At 43.1% G+C, this 17,905-nt stretch overlaps 1 protein-coding gene across 2 annotated transcripts in view; it reads left to right on the top strand.

The window, feature by feature from the left end:
• LOC117367044 (probable E3 ubiquitin-protein ligase HERC6) overlaps positions 1 to 17,905 on the top strand; it is a 139,247-nt gene that overhangs the window by 97,226 nt on the left and 24,116 nt on the right. For both annotated transcript variants that reach the window (XM_033959258.1, XM_033959251.1), the window contains exons 16-18: positions 1,292 to 1,462; positions 6,420 to 6,563; positions 17,038 to 17,204. In XM_033959258.1, coding sequence (XP_033815149.1) covers positions 1,292 to 1,462; positions 6,420 to 6,563; positions 17,038 to 17,204 — 482 coding nt within the window. The remainder of the gene's footprint in view (positions 1 to 1,291; positions 1,463 to 6,419; positions 6,564 to 17,037; positions 17,205 to 17,905) is intronic.

Below are 17,905 nucleotides of genomic sequence, written 5' to 3'. Positions count from 1 at the left end.
ATATGCCCGGTAAGCAGTGTTTACTGCAACTTGGTAAAAGGTTATCTCCCTGAAGTACATATCCCCTCTGAGCCAAGACCCCAGCCAAGACCCCTTTTTGATCAGACTCCCTGAAGTAATCTACTTCTTGATCAAGTAGCATACTTTACAAAGTGCTAGTGTGCATGAAGTTTTACATTTAAACAACTGTGAGAAAAACCTAAAACTTTTGTCTGAAACTAGGGAAACAGCACAAACAAAATGAACTCTTTGTTTTGCTCTGTGGACATCCCTATGTACTGTATCTGTTTTTTTAAATGCAAAATGTTGAAGTCTCAAACGGTGGGTCCAGAGTTGAGTTGGGTGGGCCTTTCAAAAAGTCTACTCCCCTCCCTTCTTTGTTCTGCATCTCTCTCCCTTTCCTCCTTCCCTGGATCTGACATACCCCTCCCCCCCCCTTTGCTTTACCGCAGCAATTTCACCAGTAGCAGAAACAATGCTCATCCACTGCCTGCACTCACCAGGCAGGCTTCTCTCTGCTGCATCCCACCTGTGTTGGCATTACTTCCTGTTTCCTCTGATGCAGCATATGTAAGGTTACCAGATATTACCCTCCCCCAGGCTCAGCCAATTTCACACATCCTCCCCCCCACACACACACTGCCTGTTGGGCAGGAAGGCATCCTGCACGTGCGCGGATGCGACACAATGACATCATGCCCCTTCCCGACATGATTTTTCCGGGTTTTGACGAGCCGTCCGGAGAAATCCGGATATCTGGTAATACTAAGCATATGCATCACTGCTGCAACAAGTGAAGGTGCTGAGTTAGAAAAGAGCAGAGGAGTTCAGTGAGGGGGGAGTTGCTGAGCAGCAGATGGGGAAGCAAATGCCAGAACCGAGGACAGAGAGGGTATCGCAGCATCTGCTGTCGAACTGTTTTGGGGGGCCTGAGCCAAGATTGGACTCGCTTGGACGCCACCAAAGCAGTTCCTAGCTTATCTTTATTTCTTCTCAGTTTGGGATGCCCTGCTGTAAGCCCTCAAGGGAAAATAAATACCTGGGACACCTGAATATACTCCTTTTAAAGTACTACTGAAAAAGGTGCAAGCTAAAGCCAAATAAGGGCAGTCCTTCATTTCACTTTTTTATGTTTTTTTTTAAATTTACTGAACAGAAATCTATCAAAATTTGTATGAGGGTCATCTTATCAGGAATGGATGCACAGTTAAAGTTCATCATTGTCTGCACCTTACAGATATTTGTTTTACAAACTGCGCAGTTCTGATGCTTGCCTGGTTTTGTTCCCTAGGATGCAGTTATTGCAGCAAGAGGACAGTTTCTACAGAGCATGCTGCATGGGAGTGGCGAACTTCCAAAGATGCCAATATTCTTCCTACGAGTGAATCGCAAGAACCTCGTGGAAGACGTGTTCCATAAGCTAAGCACCGTAGAGGATTGCAGCCTTCGAATGGAGCTAGTGGTACAGTATCCATCTAACAAGGAGTTTATTTTGCACCATATGAATTTTGCACAGTGCAGAACGTTTTGTCGACGTTTTCAAACTGTTCTATAAAATGTTGCATCCAGCATGCTGGCACATGAAAGGCAGTTCTATAAGTGAGTGTGTGCTGTTATGCATGCTTTGTGTGAGGACGTGCACAGAAATGGTGTGCATAAGTGCTAGTGTGCAGTGTTTCCCCAAGTCAGATTTTTTGGGGATGCGTAAGTGGCAAGTTTTGTGGCCTCTGACCAAGGACTCTCACTACAGTGGCTGAGTTAAAATGGGATGGGGTTTATAAAATGAGGAGAATCTCCCTAGGAAGGTGCTAGTGACTGCTGGGTACAAATAAGGATCTTGAATATACCCCTTTTACATGGGATTGCAAACTGTTAATTGTGTAATAAGTGATTGCTTCATTACAGTGTACTTGAGCCGCATATCCCTCTCCTGGTATGCAGTTGTTCTGACATAGTCATTTCTGCTGAATTCCAGATGTTGCTATCTAAGGGTTCTCCCACTGTGAGAACATATCGCACTAGGCATAAGATAGTAATTGTATTTGCATTTCAGTCATCCCATCACCTCCATTTCAGTATGCTCCAGGTACTTAACAGTTCAGTGCTAAAAGAAGCAATGGAAACATTACAGCACTTACAAGTCAGTTGTAGAACCCTAAATTTGCCTTTGAGAACTCTAGTCAAGTTTGTCTTCAGTACTGGCCTTAGTTCTTCAATATGTGCCATTACTTTTTGATTAGAGATTCTCTGTGTTCCCCCCGTGCTTTTTTATCGGTCAAAAAGAAAAAATACAGTGAACTGAAACAATTTCATCGTAAAGAGTCAAAAACACATGATCCCTACTTTTAGGATAATAGACACTACTTTGGGGAAATTTATAACCCTAAGGTTACACCTTCTGACTGCATTTTCTAGCATTTCATACTTGAAATGCAAATTTCCACTGTCTTTAATCCAGACTAGGGATTGCGCCTCCAAAGATTTCAGCCTGGTATCACAGTCTGACGACTTGCTTTCCAGACTTAAGATTATGTTCTTTAATTCCAAGTGTTCAGATAGCACTGATGTACATCGTTAGATAATTGCTGCATTTGATTGCCCAAAGAAGAATGAAGATTTGATATAGCCTCCCATATCGTTTCTATAGTGAAGACTTTAGGTCTCTGCAGAGGATCAACTTCCATCCTGAGCTCCCCCACAATCACATTTCCTTGAGCAGCAGCTGTCATTGAAATCTTCATAGCCTCCTCACCGTGTGTTGTATCCACTTTCCCCACTGACAATGTTGGAATTTTCTCCTGGAACCGCTCAGATTTGGATTCCCCGCTCTGGCGGTGCATCAGGGGAGCGTCTTGGGCCGGCCCCGCCTCCAACTGCACCTCTGTCATCTCGGGACGTACTGGTGGGCTCCGCTCCTCAGGGGATAGGGTGGTGTCCTGAATGGAGCGACCACACATCTCAGTCAGCGTGTTTTCTCCTGCCAGGAATTCCTCCGGTAGTTGAGTTCGGGCACTACGCTCCACAAAGGCGTCCATCGGCCCAGCAGGTAATAATGATTCTTCTGGGAGAGACCGGGGTTTTGATTTTCTTTTTACCATCGGGTAAATTAGGAAAACACACTTCTCCTGCCGACAGCGTCTCCGCGTTTGCTTCAAACCGCCATCTTAGGTCCCCCCTTTTTTAAACTCTGTCACCATTTCCCTCTCCACCACCTCTCTCGGAAGCGCATTCCAGGCATCAACCACCCTAACATTACTCTTGAGGGGTGGTAGACTCAGTATCAGCCAGCACCCACATAACTGCAGGGCTGGTGAATGACCCAGATTTTCAATTCCGGTGCCTGGACATGGCCATGGTATTGAATATTCAAATTTGATTCAGTCTGCAGCTGTCAGCAGCTTCAGAACTGCTGACTGCCACAGGCTGAATATCGGTCCCTAAGTGCATAATCCTTACTAATGTACATTCAATGCCCATTACACTTCTCCCTCCATATTCACGGGGGTTAGGGGCAGAACTGGCCCACAAATATGGAAAAATCATGAATAACTTTAGGGCTGACTCTGACCCACCCCTGACTCCCTTCTGCCTCCTAGATCTGTCCACTGTACTTACTTTTTAAAGCCTGGTGGCCTAGTGGTGAAGCGGGGTAGGAGCAATCTTCCTATGCTCCTGCCCCGTGCACAGTCTGGAACAAAAATGGCTGCCATGACTTCCTGCGAGACCATGGGAACTCATGGCAGTCATTTTTGTTCCCAGTTCTGCACAGGGCACGATCATAGGAAGATTGTTCTTGCCCTGCTTTACTGCTAGACCACCAGGTTTTAAAAAAGCAAGTAAGTGGAGAAGTCTGGGATGTAGGGGTTGGTCACCAAGATGAAAACTGCGAATAGTGAATAACTGAAGTCACGAGTTCTGAACCCATGAATATGGAGGGGGATGTGTAAAATTTTAAGGGTGACTTGTACTTGAGGCAATGGAGTGATTTTCCCAGAGTTACAAGGAGTTTCAGAAAGAGAAACATGATTTGAACCTTGGTTTCTCCCTCGTATTTCCAATAAAGATCTACCTTTTATAAAATATATAGAAGTTGCTCTTCTCTACAGATGTCATCCTTGATGCATCACTAGTGAAAGTCAAGTACAGTGGCAGTCAAGAGAAACAATGAGAGATTACCAAGTCATCACAAAACTTACAGGTTCAAAGTCATGTTAATGACAGCCCTATCTTGAACAAGGAAGATTACCTACATGTTGTGTTACAATGCCTCAGTGATGTACTGTGGAGTATTGTGACCCCTGATGTAGGATTAATTAATGAAACCCAGCCATATTGGGTCATTTCTACAATAAAGCTTTTTGGTAGCCTTCCACTTCTCTTGACTGTTTCTGCACATGATTTACACTAGTGGTTTGTCATTGATGGAAGTTTTCCTTCTTTTTTTGTCATCTTTGATACATGCCTACATAGTAGAACAAATAAATCTACAAAATGACAAAAAAATTGAAGAACCTTTAATATAATAGGTAGTGAAAGGGAATTCATTCAGTTAAAAGGGCTGTATTGCAAAACACCCCTGGATTATAAGTATATGACTATGCCAACTTTATGGTTAATCATGAAAAGCTCCTTCACGTCACCAGATCTCTTCTAAAATGCTAATTTGTGCAAAATAGTGCAACAAGTGTAAGTCACGCTTCTATCTTGTAGTTAGTCCAAACAATTCAAATAATGCCCAGCTCTACTATGTCAGTTCCAACTCCATTAAAATAGCCAGCGAAAAGTACACTTAAACTTGATTACTTATCTTGTTACTTTTCTTGGGTGTCCAAAACCTTAAAGGCTGCCAGTACCCCATTTCATTTCTTCAGGGGCTAGCACGAGGCCCAGAGCATATTTAAATGAGATGGTGTGGAGACAGATGTGTAAGCAGGTGTTTGGGGCTTTGTACCCTTAATTCACACTGTTATAAGCATGCAGTGTGAACTTCACCTTAATCCAGATGTTGCCGATATCTACAGAGTGACTGTCTGTGAATATTGTAATGATGCAGGACTGTTGTATTGCAGATTTATTTAGTGTTTTTCAAATGCAGAGAGCCTCACAGCAGCATTTTTTTTTTAAACCTGGGGTACAATTATACAGTATTTATGTACCTGAGACCTCAAATAGAATTTTATCAGAAATTTCTCTAAGTCCCAAGTGATGCTGAATCAACCATGTGGCTTGGCTTGTGTAATCTAACTGGCCGCCATCTTGTTGGAATATTCATTTCTATCTCTATCTCTACCTCTGTCTTTATATTTTTATCTTTACTTTTCATAAATTGTTTCTTCAGGTACTTTAGTTAGATTGTGAGCCTTTGGGACAGTTAGGGAATTTCCAAGTACCTATCTTATTTATTTTTATTTATTGTATCTTTTAATGCATCATTTTTGTAAACCGCTTAGAAACCTCACGGTTATTAGCGGTATATAAGAATTAAATTAAATGTTCACTCGTAAGATTCTGTTTTTGAACTAGATCCTGTTTTGCTTCATTGAATATCTTTAGCAATCTAAGTTGCTAGTGTGTAAAGGATGCATTTACTCTAAATGCTCACACAGATTTACTGGTTAAAAAATGCTTCTCGTTACTTTGGAAACTCAGAACCATCAGAAAATACTTTGGTGCAGTATCTTTCCGCCTACTGGTTCAATCTTCCATCTTAAGCATGCTCGATTATTGCAACATCATCTACCTGGGATCCTTCAAAAAAACCATTCTAAGACTCAAGAGTCATTCAAAATTCAGCAGTTCGACTGATCTTTGGGCTGAAAAAATGGGATCACATAAGCCCCTATTATCAAAAACTCCATTGGCTTCCCCTGGAGGCGCAAATTCTGTTCAAGTTCTCTTGTCTGTGTTATAAATCAATACTTGGTCTGGCCCCCACTTACCTAGTTTCCCAATTTAATCTGGCAAGTTCTATTAGGCCCACATGAAGAATACATTTGTTCACCTACCCAACAATAAAGGCCTGCCACTATAAAAGATTCCTGCCCAGAACCCTCACCTTCCAGGCAGGCAAATGGAATGATTGGCTGAGTAACGTTATCTCACACTCCTCAACCTATCTCAATTTTAGTAAAATTGATAAAAACGAGTTTGTTCAATCGATTTGTAAACTAAGAATTTTATAGCATGGCAAATTCAACCATTAACCTTAAGAACTTTATAGCTTTCTACTTCTTTCATTATATAAGATTGTATAGATGTCTTTTAATTGTTGACCTCTTCGCTGATTGTCCAGCGCTTCTTGTTGTAAACCGCCTCAAACTTTTCATGGCTTTGGCAGTATATAAAAATAAAATTATTATTATTATTATTTAGAAATCCAGTACAGTAATTAGAGGCTCTTTTTTTTTCTCTCCTTGTAGGTGGAATTTGTAGGAGAGCCAGGTCTTGACCTGGGTGGGATCAGGCGAGAGTTCTTCCTGATCATATTCGAGGAGATAATTCAGCCAGACTATGGGATGTTTATGTTCTGCGACAGTCTTTCCCCTATGTGGTTTCCCAGCAACGTGAGTTTCTCTGGTCACCTTTTTTTGCATGCTCCTGCAGGGTCTTGTGCCATTGAGGCAAAGAAGGTTGCTCCTTCCTGAAGATTATTTAATACAAAACTGAAGCAATTAGAAAAGATGTGTTTCGAAAGGCTGTTCAGCAGCTCTGCATTAGAGAGTTGCATTGGGACAGAAATCCCACCCGTCCCCGCCTGTCCCTGTCAGGATCCTCTCCGTCCCCACGCATCCCCGCAAGGAATTACCTCCATCCCTGCCTGACCCCATAAAAAGCAGCAATTATTTCTGACAGGATCATCAATTCCACAGTTTCTTTTGTGTTTGCGCTGCTGTTTTCCTTGTGGAATCTCTTTGGTGGAACCCTTTTTTTGTTTTCTGTTCAGGTAATTAACTTTTAAACCCCCCTCTTTTACTAAAGCTGGCGTGTCCATTATATTATATGGACGAACCCTGCTTCCAAAGCCTTCCATTCCCGTGGGCCAGAATGGGGTCCTCGTGGGAGTCCTGTGGGTTAGGGGGGGATTCCCGCGATCCCCGTTCCCGTGCAGACCTCTACTCTGCATGACTCTTGCTGCTGCATTCACCAGACTGAGTTAATCTTAGCACAAAAAAAATGTAAGGAAGCAATTTTATTTAATTGGCTTTCTATCCCGTTGTCCCCAAAGTGCGCAGAACGGGTTACAGATTAAATGTGCTGTACTCAATCATAATCCCAGTCATTTCTGTAGGTAAATCATGGGCTTTTGGAAAACTCATCCAACAAGAAGAGGCACTGGAGATGTCAAATCCAACTGAATGGTCAGAAATCCTTTATTTGCAGTTTGTATCAAAGTTTAAAACAAGCAAAGTTTCAAAAGATTTTGGCTTTGCTTGTTTTAAACTTTGATACAAACTGCAAATAAAGGATTTCTGACCATTCGGTTGGATTTGACATATCCAGTGCCTCCTCTTGTTGGATTTGCTTTGCTTCGAGGCTTGGTACCTTCTTTCCCCTTCCCTATACACTTTTGGAAAACTCCTCACCTATATGTGGGCTAAATTATGTAGGTAATTTTAGTCTCAGTAGTAGTAGGTTTTCCTAGAGCAGGGTTTGGAAATAATCCTTGTAATACAACTGCACATGTAATGTATCATATTGGGTGAGCAGGTTTCCAAAAGTCCATTTCCCTGTGTATGTTTAGTGGATGAAGATATCTGCAGGTATTTTTTTCTTTAGATAATTTTGAGTTTTTAAAATTATTAAATGCTTCAAATTCAATATAAGAAATATTACAAGAGCAGGATCTCCAGAATACATAATTACCAAAGGAATATAAGCAAATCAAAGTTAAAAATAAGTCCTACGACATCCAATTTAAATTTGTAAATGAATGAAACAGAGGAGCCTAGATCGGAAAACAGATAAAAAATTCAAAAACACTTAGACCACTTTCTTATTCCCCCTAACAATCAGTCTGGCCTAACATTTGTATGGTCAAGATTCATTCGGCAGTGCACTTTATGCTGCTGGCTAAATTAAACCTGGATATTTGATACTAGGCCATGTTTGGACAACAGCATTGAATATCTGGGCATGCTGGCACTTAAGTAGAAGGCAACATAGGAACCAGCTTTTGAAAATGATTGGGGGTGAGTTAGAGGTGGAGTCAAGATGGCGGTCTAGTGTTTGTTCTCCGATTGCTTTCCTTACCTGCCATGATGGTGAAACGAAAGGGGAAGCCCCGTGTCTTTCCCTCTGAGACCATGAACACTCCTGTATGGGTACGACAGACACTTTTGTTCAGCGAGCAACAGATCCTTCAGTGTCCAGTACTGGAAGCCTTCCTGCGAGACAACAGGAGCTACTGGTTTTTCCCCTGGGCCTGACACTTCATTAAGCTTGTATCTCAGAAATCCTTCTGTGCAGCTTTCGACAACCAGCAGTGTTTCTGCCCTACCCAGCATGTCATCTCCCGAAGAGGTGTCAAATTTGCTGGGGGAGATGATACCAGCAGAGCAGGAGTATCTGAGAGCTCCCTGCAAGGGTTAAGAATCGAAGTTGTGCAGCAAAGTCAGATCTCTCCGACACTGGAGACTGTAGGGGGTGTATTAGGAGCAAAGATTTCTGAAGTCCAGGACACTGGTGAATTTCCTTTTCAATGGTAACTGTTTCAATTCCTCCTTTTATGGTCAATCATTCAACATAAGAACATAAGATCAATGTTAAGAACATTGTAATAAAGTTTAAATGTAATCTGGGAAGCTCTATCAGAGAGGGCAAAGATTAATTCCACAAAATAATGCTCTTAATCTGAGAGTTCAAGTCTTGAAAGAAATAATTGAAAAGTCTGCTACAGACATTTCTCTCCTTAAGAGGAGGATCTGAATAAGAAAAAGTTACCTCTAATCAATCTGAGTGAAACTTTATAATTAAAGATAAACTTCAACCTTAGAGCTAAGGTGGAAAGTTTGGAGAATATTTCAAGAGCTATAAATTTGAGGTTTTTGACTTTAACCAATGGTTTCACCACGAGAAATGTTCAGAAAATATGTAATGGAAACATTAGTGGTTGCTCATGAACTTGTTCCACCCACTGTAAAGGCTTATTTCCCAGCTTTTAAAAAGTAAGAGGAACAGCCACGAGTGAAAGCTTTATTTGAACTTGATACTCTGGATGTTTCTAATATATTGGAGCATTCAGATCAAGAAAATGTAACACCAACTACAACGGTGGTAACTTTTGCTTTAATCACTGATAAAGACTGGTTGTTGAGAATGTTCTTTTGTCATCATAATAAGGAAGTTTTTTGATTTAAAAATGTTTTTCCTGATTAAAGTCCAGATATACAATGTCGACCGTGTCTATCTGCCTGTTCACTCCCTCGAAGAAGTGCAGCAAGTTTGTCAGACAAGATCTGCCTTTGCTGAAACTATGCTGGCTGGTCCTCATCAGACCGTGTCCATTTAGGTCAGGGGTGTCCAATGTCGGTCCTCGAGGGCCGCAATCCAGTCGGGTTTTCAGGATTTCCCCAATGAATATGCATGAGATCTATTTGCATGCACTGCTTTCATTGTATGCTAATAGATCTCATACATATTCATTGGGGAAATCCTGAAAACCCGACTGGATTGCGGCCCTCGAGGACCGACATTGGACACCCCTGATTTAGGTGATCAATGATGCAGTCCTTTATCAGTGCCTCTACCATCTTTCATGGTACCGAGGTCAGACTCACCGGTCTGTAGTTTCCCGGGTTTCCCCTCGAACCTTTCTTGAAGATCAGCATAACATTCGCCACCTTCCAGTCCTCCAGAATCTTTTCCGTTTTAATAGACAAGATTGGCTATTAGTTGAAGCAGTTCAGCTATGACCTTTCAGTTCCTTGATGACCCTCGGATGGATGCCATCTGGTCCAGGGGATTTATCACTCTTGAGCCTATCAATATGTCTGCATACCTCTTCTAAACTGACCGTTAACCCTGTCAGTTTCCCGTTTTCACTTCCAGCATATGGGTTCCGGTATGCTCTGTATATCCTCTTCGGTAAATATAGATGCATAAAACGTGTTCAGTCTGTCAGCAATTGCTTTGTCCTCCTTTAGCGCTCCCTTTATTCCTTGGTCATCCAACGGTCCCACCGCTTCCTTCGCTGGTCATTTCCCTTTAATATATTGAAAAAACAGCTTGAAGTTTTTCGCCTCCTTGGCTATTTTTTTCTCGTCTCTTTTGGATCCTTTTACCACCTTATGCACCTGTGTTGATGTTTGTGTTTCTTCCAATTTTCGTCTGTTTTTTATCTTTTCCATTGCTTAAATTAGGTTGTTTTTTTTGTCTCTGATCACTTCCTTAACCTCTACAGTAAGCCACGCTGATTTTTTATTCTTATTCTTCTTTGATCCTTTGTTGATACGCGGTATATAGATTTTGTGCCTCGGTGACCGTATCCTTAAAAAGAGACCAAGCTTGCTCTAGTGTCTTTGCAGTGTTTATCCTCTTCTTAATCTTCTTCCCCACTTGCATCTCATCCCTTCGTAATTCCCTTTTCGGAAGTTTATCGCCATGGCCATTGTTCTGGACCGATGTTTCGACCCTGTTTCCAGGTTGAAGCGGATCATATTGTGATCGTTGTTTCCCAGTGTCCCTTCTCCTTCTACATCCTGTGCCGGTCCTCACAGCCGATTTAGAATTAAGTCCAGAATTGTGTTTCCTCTCGTGTTTTCCTTGACAAGTTGCTCCAGGAAGCAATCGTCTACAGTTTCCAGGAACTTGGTCTTTCTAGCACAGCCGGAGGTGCTGAGGTTCCATTCTATCCCCGGATAGTTGGTCGCCCATGATAATTGCATTGCCTCCCTTGCAGTTGCATTTAATCTCATCCATCATTTCTCCATCAATTTCTTCAGACTGCCCTGGGGATCAGTAGTAGATGCCTATCCTTGTTTCTGGTCCATTTGTTCCTGGAATTTTGATCCATAGAGACTCTAACTTATCCGTCTGTTGTGGCATGTTCTCTCCAGTAGATTCACTCTGTCTCTGCGGTATAGTTTGTATCCCGGTAGCACCGTGTCCCATACATTTTTATCAGTCCATCATGTTTCTGTGATGCGGATGATGTCAAAGTTATCCTTTTGTGCCACAGCTTCTAATTCACCCATCTTATTTCTAAGGTTCCTTGCATTTGTGTACATACACTTGAGTTTGCAGCCTGTTCCCTTCTTGCGTGCCCTTCCCTCTTGTGTCTCTTTCAGTCTGTCTTGTCTGTGATCTGGTGAGTCTTCCCCTCCATCTTCCTGCACGGTATCCTCCGGGTATACCAGTTCCCAAATCATCGACTCTCTCTCAGTCGACTGTCGGCTTTCCCCTTCCTCCTAGTTTAAAAGCTTCTCAACTTCTCTCTTGATATTGCTTGCAAGTAGCCTCGTTCCGTCTTTGGTAAATAGGAGTCCGTCCTTCCTGTATAGCTTGCTCTTCCCCCAGAACGTCGTCTAGTTGCACACGAAGTGGAATCCTTCTTCCTCACACCAGCGCCGCATCCACACGTTGACTGTTTGCAGCTCCATCTGTCTCTTCTCATCTGCCCTGGGTACCGGCAGGATCTCCGAGAATGCCACCCTCTGCATTCTGGTCTTCAGCTTCCTTCCTAGCATCTGGAACTGGTCCTTCAGTACTTCTCTGTTGTAGTTCCTGTTGCTCACGTTGTTTGTCCCCACATGGGTCACCACTACCGTATCTTCTTCTTCCACGCTGTCGATGATCCTGTCAATGCAGCTCACTATGTCTTCTACCTTGGCTCCCAGTAGGCAGGTCACCAGCCGATCCTATCTTCCTCCTGCTATGTGGATGTCAACTTGTCTGATAATGGAGTCCCCTACGACAGTTGCTGTTCCCTCTATCTTCTCTTGCTTCTCCAGCCGCAGGTCTGTATCCCCAGTGCATGTCCATCTCTCCAGCTGTAGGTCCGTGTCCTTTGTGCACACCCATCTTCCCTCATCTTGGCATTGGCTTGCACCGGACATGCCTTCTTGTGGGTTCCCTCTGCTGCCTCCAGATCCCATTGCTGTATTGTCCTGCTGGCGGTCCTCACTCTCTGTAGATGTGTCCTGGCAGTTCCACTGTTGCTGGTGATTTTCCACGGTCTCCCTGTATGCCTCCTCTATGAACTTCTCCAGCCCTCAGACCTCTTCTTCGATGGTTTCCTCTGTCTTGATGTTCTCTGCATCCTTATCCTCCTCCTCCTCCACTGCTTGGAGTACCTCCAATTCCAGTATTCTGCCCTCCAGGAGTCTGACTCGCGTCTTCAGGCTATCCAGTTCTCCGCATCGAGTGCAAACATAAGACCGCCTTCCAGAGGAGAGGTAGTCATGCATATGGCAGGCGGTGCAAAACAATGTGTAGCTCAACTTCCTGCTTCTGTCTGCTGCTTCCATTGCTGTCCTCCGTGTCTGTTGTGGATGTCCTCTGCGACAGCTGTGTCCTCTGTTTGCCCGGTTGTGTGTCCTCTGTACCTGCGCCTGCTGTGTCCTCTGTATCTGCCTGGTTGTGTGTCCTCTGTACCTGCTGTGTCTGCCCGGCTTTGTGTCCTCTGCGCCTTCTGTGGTCTCCTTCAACAGTGGCTCGTCCCTTCGCAAAGGCGCTCTTGCTAAGGTGAGCGCCTTTAACGCTCATCTTAGAAGTGTGCCGAACGGCTGAGCGCAGTTGACCCCTTCCCTTTTAAGGGGGAGCTCCGGTTCTCCTCCTCAGTAACGTTGGAGGGGTGGGTGGAGCTATCTCTCGCCACTGCCCCTCACTGTCTCCTGCCTTCTCCCCTCCGCTTCTCTCCTCTGCCTCCCGACTCTCTTCTACAGCTATCACCTCCCGACATTCCTTCAGCTGCCATGCTCTCCTAGGCAGTAATCGCTGTTGGCCCCTCCTCTTTTAAGGGGGAGCACCAATTCTGCTCCTCATTGACATCGGAGGGATGGGCGGAGCTATCTCTCACCACTGCTTCTCACTGTCTCCTGCCTTCTCCCCTCAAGTTTCAAGTTTATTAGAAATTTGATGAATCGCTTATTCATAATTTACTAAGCGAATTACAGTAAAATCCAAAGTAAACATACAACATACAATTTAAAAATTAGCTTAAAAAAAGGGATTGGACGAACAGACAAATAGACAAGACTGAATACGAAGGCTCCCCTCTGCCTCCCGGCTCTCCTCTGCAGCTATCACCTCCTGACTCTCCTTCAGCTGCCCTGCTCTCTCTCCTAGGCAGTGATCGCCTTTGGCCCCTCCCCTTTTAAGGGGAGCTATGGTTCTGCTCCTTAGTGACGTCGGAGGGGTGGGCGGAGCTATCTCTTGCTGCTGCCCCTCACTATCTCCTGCCTTTTCCCCTCTGCTTCTCTCCTCTGTCTCCCGATTCTCCTCTGCAGCGATCCCCTTGTACTTTCTCCTCCCTTTGCCTGCCTTGGATCTTCTTTTCTGTTTTTGTACCTAGTGGCATAGTAAAGGGGGTGGCAAAGTGGGTGGTCCACCCTGGGTGCCATGCTGGTGGGGGCACCAGCACCTCTCCTCCTTGCCCCCCACCTCTTCCCATTCCTCCCCTCATGTGCCCCCATACCTGTTGTTGGAAGTTGTTTGCGGGGATCGACGTCGCTTCTGGGTGCCATGCATAGGAAGTGAAGTCAGAGGGAGAGCTGACAGGGTCGTGAGAAGCACCTCCGCGAGCAACAACTTCAGCTAGAAGTATGGGAAAAGGGAAGGGGGAGTGTGTGCATCATGCAGGCTCAGGGAAGGAGCGGGGGAAGGGCACCACTGCCCCGGGCACCTCTCACCCTCGCTATGCCACCATTTGTACCATTTCTCACTGCACAAATGTACATATTTCTACCAGCTATAATCATAGGGAAATATGATCATGTTACTCTTCTGAAAGAAGCCCACTAGCTACCTGTCACACACCGTATCACTTATAAAACACTAATGCTAGTCTTTAAAATTAAACTCTCGCATCTTCCACCTTTTCTGGATAAACTCATTATCCCTCTCTGCCCTGCCCGGACTCTCAGATCTATCAGTTGGTGAGGTGGAATATAGTGCCTTCATGTCTCTGAGCAGAGTTCTATTAGTTAAAAATTGACACTTGTGGAAATATTTTTGAAAATTATTTATGAACATTCCTCATGCAGTGACTTTCTTGCATACAACTAACTTTATTGAGTCGCTCAACAGTAACATTGTTGATTTTGTTACTCCTTCTGTATTTTTCGGACTCTCAGATCAGCAGATCAGAACTTACTATCTGTCCCCTCCATCAAAGAATTTTATTATACCAGGAAAATTAACTTCTACCTAGTTGTCCCAACTTTATGGAATGCCTTGCCATCTCAACTCCGCCACGAAAATCTTCTTGATAAAGTCAAGACTAAACTAAAAATGTTCTTATTTCAAGATGCATTCCACAGCTTCTAAACTTCTCATTCTTAACAGTCTGCCAACTGCTTTTAAGAAGCGACCCCATCCCTAATGTTACATCCCCACCCCCTCCCTTTTATTTTTAACTCTTTTTTTTTTTTAAACGATGTAATTATCAACCCCCCTTTCCCTTTTACCCCCACGTTCATGTTTGTCTTTGTAATATGTATTTTAATGTTCACTCTCCCTCCCCCCTCCTATAAGTATTATTTTAATCTTTTATTTTTTAGCATTGTAAACCGGTTAGATACTTGTCAATGGTCGGTATATTAAAAATAATGAAACTTGAAACTTCTCAGTGCCCCTAATTGGCAAACAAGTGTTGCATTTTCTTTAAATACCTAAGAATAGAATTGCTGGGCATATTTTGTAATCATTTTATGTAAGCCTAGAGCAGGGGTGTCAAAGTCCCTTCTCGAGGGCCGCAATCCAGTCAGGTTTTCAGGATTTCCCCAATGAATATGCATGAGATCTATTAGCATACAATGAAAGCAGTGCATACAAATAAATCTCATGCATATTCATTGTGAAAATCCTGAAAACCTGACTGGATTGTGACCCTCGAGGAGGGACTTTGACACCCCTGGCCTAGAGAGATCTTTTAAAAAACTTCTGAAGACAGTTTTGTTGATGCGTCTATGTGAACAGATTGTGTATGATCAGCAGTTATATTGGATCAGTGGTATCTCTAGAATTTAGAGGATGCAGTTATTTGTTGATGGAATTACAGTCAAACCTCGGTTTGTGAGTAACCCGGTTTGCGAGTGTTTTGCAAGACATAGAAACATAGAAATAGACGGCAGATAAGGGCCACGGCCCATCTAGTCTGCCCACCCTAATGACCCTCCCCTACCTTTCAAAACATTCTCGCAAAACGTGTCTCGCAAACCGAGGGAGAATTAGAAGGGCTTGAGCATGCGCAGATGCATGCTCAAAGCCGGCAGAGACTGGGAAGAAGATCTTCAAGCGGCACCGGCAATTGTGGGCTGCGTGCTGGTGCCAAAGGGGGGGTGAGTTAAAGTTGGTCGGGCGGGGGGTTCCTGTTCTCACGGGGGGGGGTGCCGATTCGAGTGGGGGGGCGTGGTTCTTGTGCTGGTGCCAGACTGGGAGGAGTGAGTTAAGGTCGGGTGGGGGGTGCCTGTTCTCACGGGGTGTGCCGGATCACGCGGGGTGGGGGGGAGGGGAGCAGCGCCCTGGCCTCGGGTGGGGGGATGGGAACGTATCAAAGCGAGTTTCCATTATTTCCTATGGGGGAACTTGCTTTGATAAACGAGCATTTTGGATTACGAGCATGCTCCTGGAACGGATTATGCTCGTAATCCAAGGTACCACTGTATGTGAATTATGAATATGGACAGCAGTGTGAGTAGCAGTAGCTCTTGTTACATATACCATAAGATATATTGTTACTAATTATGACCGGAATTGCAATACAGATAACGAGAAATTGGAAACATTGGGATTGTTTGAATTTTTCATTCTGGTGGGAAACTGTATGTCAGTATTATAGGTTTGAAAGAGAGATGTCAAAATTTAAAGAAACATGGGGTCCGCTAGATACATATATTTCTTTAAACATACTCGCATAAAATGTACCCTTTTGGACTTGGTTTCAGTTCAAGAATCAAGATCCTTTTATACACATACAGGAGGTGAGTGGGGGGTGGGCTTATTTTGGGGGTTTGGGGGAGTTGGTCTTAAGTTATTTATATATAGTTTCTTGGTTTTTTCTGAACATATTGCTAATTTATGGAAATTTTTTTACACTGTGTATCAGATATATTTTGCTATATAAAATTAATAAACAATTTTTAAAATAAATATTATGTATGTTGATTGTAAACTGCCTAGTTTTTAGGTGGTATATACATTTTTAAAATAAATTTTTAGGATGTTTTTATTTTGTTGTTACAGTGGCTTGAGTAATTTATTTTAGAAAAGTATATTTTAGAATTGAGTTAAACAAAAGTGGTATAAAATAAGAACATGTCTCAAAGCAATGATCCCTCAGTTAATCAAGAGCGTTTGAGGTTGTTTTTTTTCCCTTTGGTTAAAGTTTACACTTTAGTAAAAGTGTACTATGGGGGCAATTATCAATGTGGGCTAGCATTAAGATGGGTTATTTTACCACAACTTGTGCTACTTTACCGTAGGCCCTGTTTTATGCAATTGGACCTAATTTTAAACAGCTCATTTTAACAGTAGCCCACTTTTTATAACTTCTTCCCCATGATTCATATCCCAGTAAATGTCAGTGGGAGAATCCCCTTATATTTGCTAGTTACCACTGATTGTTTCTTTTTTAATTTTAAAAACAATTTTATTGAATTTTCCCATCTTTGCAAAATATGTCCAGCAGTCATTACATGACATCAGAGAAACAATGAACTTCACCAACCAAACCCAAACCTTTCTCCTACCCATAAATTGCTGTGATATTTAACCTATAGCAAAGCGTTTTATTAAACTAGAATTGCTTTGTTTTTCAGAGACTTTTAAACACTTTAAATCTCTTTGTGTGTGTGGTGTTTTTTTTCTTCTCATTTTCAGCCATCAATAGAAAAGAAGAAATATTTCCTTTTTGGGATACTCTGTGGACTGGCTGTATTTAATTATACCGTTATATATCTCCCTTTCCCACTTGCATTCTACAAGAAAATTTTAGACAAGAAGCTGACACTGGAGGATATGAAAGAGTTTCAGCCTACTATAGGAAGGTAAATTTATTCATACATTCTGATATTTTAATTGGCAAGATGATGTTTTTGAAGGAAAAATCTATCTCTTCCTTGTGTACAGTTTACCCTGCCATGTTACAGAACCAAGGACAGAGAAGTATAAATATCTGTGCATATATGAAAGGAGAAATTAGAGCTTACCTGCTAATTTTCTTTTCTATATCACTTGATAGACCGGTATAGTTCCTTTACGGATGGGTAATATGCCTCACTGCTACCAGCAGGTGGAGACTGAGATCAAAATTGTATATCAGTAGAGCATCCCCTCTTGCTACTCCAGTTTTCCTCAGTCTCTGGTAGCAGGTGGTAAGGCTTTTCAGCTCCCCTCTTAGCACTGTTGGAACTTTGTTTATGGACTCCTGGTTCCCCTTTTTGTGCCGAATAGAGCTTGGGCGGGTTCTGTTTGGGGATCCGTCCGATCTCGGGGGTGTTAAACCCGGCGTGTCTCGTGCTGGGTCCCTCCCCCACCTTCCTCCACCTCCCCATATTTTTGTAGTGGGCCTCAGCATGCGGCCTGGCCCCCTGGTTGGTCAGCCCTCCAGCACTGAGAGCCATGGAGTCTGTTCTGACTAAGTAAAAAGAAATAACAAAAAAATTCTGAGGTGTTGCCAGTCTAAAGGGCTCATTTCCCTTTAAAACTGCCTTTTTTGTGTTTTTCTCTACTAACCAGCACTTTCTTT

Source organism: Geotrypetes seraphini, chromosome 1, assembly GCF_902459505.1.
Source record: "Geotrypetes seraphini chromosome 1, aGeoSer1.1, whole genome shotgun sequence".
Taxonomy (NCBI): domain Eukaryota; kingdom Metazoa; phylum Chordata; class Amphibia; order Gymnophiona; family Dermophiidae; genus Geotrypetes; species Geotrypetes seraphini.
The sequence above is the reverse complement of the archived record's forward strand: the minus strand, read 5'-3'. Positions and strand labels throughout refer to the sequence as shown.